The sequence below is a fragment of the Jatropha curcas genome, chromosome 8 (assembly GCF_041381405.1).
Source record: "Jatropha curcas cultivar XTBG-Jc1 chromosome 8, XTBG_Jcur_1.0, whole genome shotgun sequence".
Lineage (NCBI taxonomy): Eukaryota > Viridiplantae > Streptophyta > Magnoliopsida > Malpighiales > Euphorbiaceae > Jatropha > Jatropha curcas.
Genome location: NC_143158.1, coordinates 17,710,365 through 17,719,154, shown reverse-complemented (window position 1 = coordinate 17,719,154; position 8,790 = coordinate 17,710,365). Strand labels below are relative to the sequence as shown.

General features: G+C 39.8%; 1 protein-coding gene across 1 annotated transcript; it reads left to right on the top strand.

Moving 5' to 3' along the window:
• The first annotated feature begins 2,884 nt into the window (after positions 1-2,884).
• LOC149494273 (uncharacterized) lies at positions 2,885-7,173 on the top strand. The gene is made up of 4 exons (XM_089725444.1): positions 2,885-3,210; positions 3,322-4,163; positions 5,589-6,137; positions 6,959-7,173. Exons 1-4 carry the CDS (start codon positions 2,885-2,887, stop codon positions 7,171-7,173), a joined length of 1,932 nt encoding a protein of 643 aa, XP_089581570.1.
• Positions 7,174-8,790: the final 1,617 nt, after the last annotated feature.

Here is an 8,790-nt window from a genome sequence, read left to right as displayed (position 1 = left end):
ATCTCTCCTTTGATGTGGACCGGGATGGCTTGATGTTATAGGCTAATTTCATTTTCTAATATGTCAGATACTTAAATTTATGTTTTTAGGAGGATAAGGGTGATTCTGAAAAGGAGGAGCAAGTGGAGGACACTTGGCAACATGAAGATTTTTCACCAAAAAGGTATTAAGCAAAAAGGCTGAGTCTGAAGCCATGCCTTTTGAGAAGCTTGACAAGCTAGAGAAGATAGATAAGAAAATTGAGAAAATCAACATATTCATGAAGTTCAAGGGGCTTGACCAGTACATGGATATATATGCTAATGAGGATGAAGAGTTAGATCTAAAAGAAACCACTCCATTCATTTATAAAATGCTGAAAATTTCAAAATATGATGGTACCAGAGATCCAAAAGTGCATGTGATGCAATATAAGGCAATGATGGTGCTTGTCAGTCTGCCTTCTAAGGAAAGCTTAAATATGTTCCTAATGTCATTGGTGGGATCTGCCTAGACATGGTATTATAACTTGGAGAAAAGGGTAAGGAAGGATTAGAATGAACTCACCATGGTCTTTCTAAGGGAATATGCTTATAACTCATAAATGATCGTCAATTTGAGAGACTTAGAAACTATTACCCAGAAAGCTGATGAATCCTTTTCTGAGCATATGGCTAGGTGGAGAACCAAAGTTACTCAAATGAGAAACAAACTCGATACTAAAGAGCAGATCAAGATCTTTATTAAAGGTACATTGCCAACATATCGTGAAAAGATGTATTACATGTTGCTGACGGAGTTTTACCAAGTGTACAAAGTGAGAATTGCTATTAAGGACAAGCTTTTTGAAGAAAAGAGGTGATACGAATCAAGGGAGCAAGGTGAAGGATCCTCTAGCTCTACCCGTGGGACCAATCACAAGAGCTCATGCAACCAAGCTACGAGCAGCCTTGAATGCATTTGCTCAAGAACAAATCACATTGGAGCTTCAAGATCATAATTATGCAAGATGTGAGATTGAACTTGAAGAAACACCAAAGCTTGTTATGGTGCTTAAGGCGTGCAAAGAGGCTGCCTGTTGATGAAGTTTGCATGATTCTATACTTAGGCAAATTATGGAGGATGTTATTTTATTATGAGCTTAAGTATGGGTTGTGTAGGGCCTCTGGCCCATTTCCTGTTTTTGTTTAAATTCTTTTAGTGGACTTAATTAATCAGCGTAAGGCTGGTTGGGTTTATTTTCCAGAGTTGGGCCAGCCCAAGATTAGTTAATGTTTAAGTCAGGCTTGTTTTAATTAGTTAGCTTGGACTTGTATTTAATTAAGCCCATTTGGGCCACATTAGGTTTAGGCCTGGGCTAACTTAAGTTAATAGCTAAATTAGGGTTAGCGTAGGTTATTTATATTATTGTAAGAGCTGCACGGTAGCCACCTTGAAAATTAATCAAAAAAACCAACGTGTTTTCTTTGTTCTTCAAGAACAGACTGTGTTCTTCTTCCTTGCATGAATAGAACCGAATCTTCCTTAGTAATTAGGCTTGTGAGTTCTACAAGATTAATTGCGCCAAGAATTTCAGAGTTGTTTTCAAGAGTACTTGAAGGAAAGTTTCTGATTCTTGTTCTAAATTCCTTGTTTTTCTCTCTTCAAGAGTACTTGGGGGTTAAAGGGATTGACGGGTACTTCCGTGATTGCATGCTTTCCACTAGATTTCCTTGTTGATTTGCAAGAGTACTTGTTAATTGGCTAGGGTCATATTATCTGGTATCAGAGCACTGTGGTTATGGATTTCAATCTATCCTAGGGTTAGGGACTTAAAAAAAAAAAAAAAACGAAAAGAAAAAGGAATTTTTGTTTGTATTTTGCTGCAAATTCACATTGAAAAAAAAAAACAAAAAAAAAAAAAAATTGGTTATTCGTTTTTACCTGAGAATTATATGCTAGTAAACTATATGCTTGTATGAAGCACTTGAGGATTGATTGGTGACAACCTGAAATTGTGCACTGAAGTGAATTGATATTCTAGCACTGCTATAGTTACATATTGTTCTTGGGAAATTTTTCTTGCATACTTGCTTTGATAATTAGATTGATGAGGTCCATAGTTAATTTTGCTTTGTAGTGAATTAACTTCGTTCATCTTGTCCAGAATTGTCTATTTGTTGATTCTCGTAATCTATTATTTGTTTGTGTGGAACAATTAGAGCTGTAGTAGTTAGGAAATTTTGGATTTCGCACATTCAGGGAGAAGCACGCCCGTGCTACCTCTATAATCAGTCCGTGCTTGCCTCTGGAAGTCCAGGCGAATCTGCAGGCTGGGAGAAGCACGCCCGTGCTACCTCTCTAATCAGCCCGTGCTTGCTTTTGGAAGTCTAAGCACGCCCGTGCCAAACATAGCAGGCCCGTGCTCGCCTTTGGAAGTCCAAAACTTGCCCGTGCCATTCCAGCACTCCCGTGCTTTGCCTCTTATCATTGCTAAAGTGTTATTTGCTTGTTCCTTCACTTTAGTTTATTAACTTCAAGCAATACACCTTCTTGTTCTTGTATTGCAAATTGAAACGTTGTGATTTCTTAATAGAGTTTGTACTTTATTTGGTTATATTCTTTGCTTTCCTAACTTTCTCTTGACTTTTGTAGCAACTTTGGGATTCTGAAGTGCAATTATTCAAGTGGAAAGAGTGGTAAAAGGCTGGAGTGAAACCCACATATTGTGAAAAGCCAAATAAAGAGAGAAACACGAGAGGGAGTGATAAACTAACCATTTCCTTTAGATTTGTGTTTGCTATTCTATTTCAGGTTGTCTGATTCATCTAGAGGTAAGAATGACAGCCCTCTCAAAGTTGAAGATCCAAAACTACAAGCCTTTCTAGATGCCTTCTCTGGAGAGATGGGATGAATCACTAGGCTTATGGAGAGTTTTAATGACAGACTAGAGATTCAAGAACAAAAGACAGAAAGACATGACCCTAATGCCACAAGGAGGGGTGCAACCACTTCCAAAGAGCACTCTAGACAACCTTGGCATGAAGAGTATGAAGAAGAGGTTGATACGCCATTAGATGGTAACTTGGGTAACATCAAACTCAAGGTACCACCTTTCAAAGGCCGAAACAATGCAGACGAATACTTGGAATGGGAGAGGAAGGTTGAGATGATCTTTGAATGCAACAGGTATACTGAGGAGAAAAAGGTGAAGATTACAACCTTAGAGTTCCAAGACTACGCTCTGTTTTGGTGGGATCAACTTAATCAGAGTTGAAGAAAAGTGGGAAGACGACCTATCCACAATTGGGAGGATATGAAGGAGGTAATGAGAAAACGTTTTCTTCCTGAACATTATTTCAGGGAGTTGCATCAGAAGCTTCATAGACTCATCCAAGGAGCCAAATCAGTAGAGGACTACCATAAAGATATGGAGATGTGCATGGCTAGAGCACACATCGAGGAGAATGAGGAGGTGACTATGGCTAGATTCCTAGGTGGCCTTAATAAGGACATAGCTGATGCACTCGAGATGTACAGGTATGATTCCATGGAGGAGATGCTGAATATGGCTATGAAGTTAGAGAAGCAGAGAAAAGGAAAGAACACCACATCATATAGGGCTGCCAACAACAACAGCAACTCTTGGAGTGCTAGATGGCCTAAAAGGGAGGAGAAAAAGGAGTTTCAAAGCTCTACACAAAAGGGGGCAGATTCAGTGCCTAAGACATTCACGCCTAATGCTCCAACTTATTCGAAAGGATCAAGCTCCAATACTCCTAGTAGAGACATCAAATGTTTCAAGTGTCTTGAGAAGGGCCATATATCTTCTCAATGCCCTAACAAGAGGGTAATAGTGATTAGAGATGGATACACCTATTCTGAATTTGAGGATGAAGAAAACCCAATGCCGCCACTTGAGGACTACAATGATGATGATGAGGTTGATGAAGAAGTTTTGCAACCCGAGATGGGTCAGTTATTAGTTACCAGGCGAATTCTCAACATGCAAGTTCAAGAGGAGAGCTTAGAACAAAGAGAGAATATCTTCCATACCAGATGCTTGGTACTTGACAAGGTATGCCTTTTGATTATTGATAGTGGAAGTTGCACTAATGTAGCTAGTTTGAGCATGGTGCAGAAATTGGGTTTGACATGTGTACAGCACCCGCGGCCATATAAGCTTCAATGGTTAAATGATATGCGTTCTGTAAGAGTAAACAAGCAGGTGAAGGTGCCATTCTCCATTGGATGGTACAAGGATGAGGTCACTTGTGATGTAGTGCCTATGCTAGCTGGGCATATTCTTCTAGGTCGTCCATGGCAATTCGACAGGCGAGTCCAGCATGATGGGTACACCAATCGGTTCTCTCTTACCTATTTGGGTAAACATGTGGTTCTAGCTCCTTTGACACCACCAGAGGTCTATCTGGACCAAAAGAGGATATTAGAAAGTGAGGGGCAGAATTGTATTCAGGGGGAGGGAGAAAATAAAGATAAAGAAAAAGGGGAAAAAGAGGCCAAGAGTGAAAAGAAACAATTGAATGGCCCATTGGTGAGTGAAACAACAAGAGAGGGAAGAAAGAAACAAAACATGTACGTAAGAGAGAGAGAGATCCATAGTAGTGTTAGTGAGGGTAGACCAATCTTAATGATTCGGTTTAAGGAAACTTTGCTTGATTTGACTAACATTGGCACTTCTTCTTTGCCTTCTAGTTTTGTTTCTTTATTGCAGGAGTTTTCTGATGTATTTCCCGATGAAATGCCTAGCGGACTGCCACCTCTTCGAGGCATTGAACATCAGATTGACTTTGTGCCTAGAGGTACAATTCCTAACAGGCCGGCATATAGGAGCAACCCCATGGAGACTAAGGAGTTGCAGCGCCAAGTTGATGACCTATTGTCTAAAGGATTTGTGAGGGAGAGTATGAGCCCATGTGCAGTTCCTGTATTACTTGTGCCTAAGAAGGACGGTTCTTAGAGGATGTGTCTTGACTGCCGAGCTGTCAACAAAATCACAGTTAAGTATCGCCATCCAATTCCTAGGCTAGATGATATGTTAGATGAACTACATGACAGTAAATAATTTTCGAAAATTGATTTAATGAGTGGATATCATCAAATTAGAATGAAGTTAGGTGATGAATGGAAAACTGCCTTTAAGACTAAATATGGTTTATATGAGTGGATGGTTATGCCGTTTGGTCTAACTAATGCACCTAGTACATTCATGAGATTAATGAACCATGTCTTACGTGCTTTTCTAGGCAAATTTGTTGTGGTTTATTTTGATGATATACTGATTTATAGCCAATTTATTGATGACCATATTGAGCATTTTAGGTTAGCATATACTGGTTTAGTATTGATAACTTTGAGAGTTGAAAAGTTATATGCTAAGTTACAAAAATGCACTTTTTGCATAGATAGGCTTGTTTTTCTTGGTTTTGTTGTGAGTGCACAGGGGGTTGAGGTTGATGAGGAGAAGGTTCAAGCAATTCGGGAATGGCCATTTCCTAAATCTATCTCTGAGGTGAGGAGTTTCCATGGCTTGGCAAGCTTCTATCGGAGGTTTGTGAAGGACTTCTCTACCATAGCAGCTCCACTCACAGAGGTGGTAAAGAAGGAAGTTGGGTTCAAATGGGGGGAAGCGCAACAAAGGGCGTTTGACACTTTAAAATCCATTCTTTGTTCTGCTCCTATTTTAGTTTTACCTGACTTTGATAAAACATTTGAGATTGAGTGTGACGCTTCTGGTGTAGGTATTGGTGCAGTGTTGATGCAGGAACGAAAGCCTATTGCCTATTTCAGTGAGAAACTCAATGGGGCGCGGCTCAATTATTCAACCTATGACAAGGAGCTGTATGCTTTAGTGAGAGCATTGGAGGTATGGCAACATTACCTTCTACCCAAAGAATTTGTCATACACACTGACCATGAGTCTTTAAAGCACATTAAGGGACAAGGTAAGTTGAACAAGAGACATGGTAAGTGGGTTGAATTCATTGAACAGTTTCCTTTTATGATTAAATACAAGCAAGGGAAAGAAAATATTGTGGCTGATGCACTTTCTAGGAGGTATGCTTTAATTACTACTCTTAATGCTAAGTTGTTAGGATTTGAGCATATAAAATCCTTGTATATTGATGATGATGACTTCGGTCTTATTTGGAGTGCATGTGAACATGGGGCCTTTAACAAGTTCTTTAGGCATGAGGGGTTTTTATTTAAGGGAAATAAACTTTGTATACCCAAGTGTTTTATGCGTGACTTGCTTGTGTTAGAATCACATTGTGGGGGGACTTATGGGGCATTTTAGGGTTCTTAAGACATATGATACTTGCTGAACATTTCTTTTGGCCACAAGTGCGTCGCGATGTAGAGAAATTGTGTGGTGTGTGCATAGCATGTAAGCAAGCTAAGTCTAAATCTATGCCTCATGGCCTTTATATGCCTTTACCTGTACCTACATTGCCTTGGACTGATATTTCTATGGATTTTGTGCTTGGATTGCCAAGAAGAAAGCGTGGTAGGGATAGTATTTTTGTTGTTGTGGACAGGTTTAGTAAGATGGCACACTTCATTGCATGCCATAAGAATGATGATGCTGTCCATATTGTTGAGTTGTTTTTCAGGGAGGTTGTGAGATTGCATGGGGTGCCACGCACCATAGTCTCAGACCGTGATGCCAAGTTCCTTTCTCATTTTTGGTGTGTTTTATGGGGTAAGCTTGGTACAAAGTTGCTGTACTCTACTACTTATCATCCCCAAACGGATGGCCAGACTGAGGTAGTCAATAGAACTCTTGGTACTTTGCTTAGAGCGGTGGTTGGTAAGAATCTGAAAACCTGGGAGGATTGTTTGCCTTTCATTGAATTTGCTTATAATAGGTCTATACATTCTTCTAGTGGTTATAGTCCATTTGAGCTTGTGTATGGTTTTAATCCTTTGACTGTAATTGATTTATCTCCTTTGCCTTTGAGTGAAATTGCTAACTTAGATGGTGAAAAGAAGGTCGAGTTGGTCAGAGAGATACATGCTAAAGCCAGAGCTCATATAGACATGAAGAACAAAAGCTATGCTGTCCGTGCCAACAAGGGAAGGAGGCGTATGGTATTTCAACCTGGAGATTGGGTTTGGGTGTACATGAGGAAGGAGAGATTCCCAAACCAAAGGAAGGGAAAGCTTGCTGCCCGAGGTGATGAGCCTTTTTAAGTGTTGGAGAGGATCAATGACAATGCCTATAAGATTGATCTACCAGGTGAGTATGGCATGTCTGCTACCTTTAATGTTTTTGACCTTTCTCCATTTGATTATGATTCAGATTTGAGGACAAATCTTTTTGAGGAGGGAGGGAATGATATGGATCAAGGGAGCAAGGTGAAGGATCCTCTAGCTCTACCTGTGGGACCAATCACAAGAGCTAGTGCAACCAAGCTACGAGCAGCCTTGAATGCATTTGCTCAATAACAAATCACATTGGAGCTTCAAGATCATAATTATGCAAGATGTGAGATTGAACTTGAAGAAACGCCAAAGCTTGTTATGGTGCTTAAGGCGTGCAAAGAGGCTACCTGTTGATGAAGTTTGCATGATTCTATACTTAGGCAAATTATGGAGGATGTTATTTTATTATGAGCTTAAGTATGGGTTGTGTAGGGCCTCTGGCCCATTTGTCCTGTTTTTGTTTAAATTCTTTTAGTGGACTTAATTAATTAGTGTAAGGCTGGTTGGGTTTATTTTCCAGAGTTGGGCCAGCCCAAGATTAGTTAATGTTTAAGTCAGGCTTGTTTTAATTAGTTAGCTTGGACTTGTATTTAATTAAGCCCATTTGGGCCACATTAGGTTTAGGCCTGGGCTAACTTAAGTTAATAGCTAAATTAGGGTTAGCGTAGGTTATTTATATTATTGTAAGAGCTGCACGGCAGCCACCTTGAAAATTAATCAAAAAAACCAATGTGTTTTCTTTGTTCTTCAAGAACAGATCGTGTTCTTCATCCTTGCATGAATAGAACCGAATCTTCCTTAGTAATTAGGCTTGTGAGTTCTACAAGATTAATTGAGCCAAGAATTTCAGAGTTGTTTTCAAGAGTACTTGAAGGTAAGTTTCTGATTCTTGTTCTAAATTCCTTGTTTTTCTCTCTTCAAGAGTACTTAGGGGTTAAAGGGATTGACGGGTACTTCCGTGATTGCATGCTTTCCGCTAGATTTCCTTGTTGATTTGCAAGAGTACTTGTTAATTGGCTAGGGTCGTATAAAGAGGTATGGGTATTGGTCTAATTTTCAAGGGTTTCTTCATTTGGGAAGTCTGCCACCTCCAGCAAGACTACTGCTACCCTAGACTTGCGAGCTATAAACATGCAACAGAGGAAGCTCTCGAATTTTGGTGCTTCTCTTATTGAGGTCTTTGAGAAAGTCAAGTTTGCGGGTCTTTTACAACCACTAGCACCAAGTCCACCACCAAAGTCTCTTTCAAAGAACTACAAAAGAATGCTTTTTGCAAGTTTCACCAGGCAAAAGGCCACAACACAGATCAGTGTTTAAGGATGAGACATGAGATTTAGAATTTGATTAACGAAGGCAATACAATAGATCCTGAGAAAACCAGACCGAGTACTAGGACAAATCCCTTGCCTAATTTCCATAATATGCTACCACCGAAAAATTTATACATGGTTGAGTCTGGAAAGCCTCTTTAGAAAATTATGGCAAAGTTTGAGGAAGAGGAAGAAGAAGAATAGATCCTGGAAAGAGTGTATATTATGGTCCTGAGCATATGGGACGATAGTGATGAGGAGTGGCTAAGCCCCGTCAATGGATGGAATCACACCA

Bases quoted from the DNA above. Each gene is read 5' to 3' on its own strand.
- LOC149494273 (XM_089725444.1), top strand. From the start codon at position 2,885: ATGGAGAGTTTTAATGACAGACTAGAGATTCAAGAACAAAAGACAGAA. The intron at 3,211-3,321 runs GTGGGATCAACT...ACATTATTTCAG, and splicing joins CAAGACTACGCTCTGTTTTG to GGAGTTGCATCAGAAGCTTC. The intron at 4,164-5,588 runs GTTCTGTAAGAG...TAAAGAAGGAAG, and splicing joins TCAATGGTTAAATGATATGC to TTGGGTTCAAATGGGGGGAA.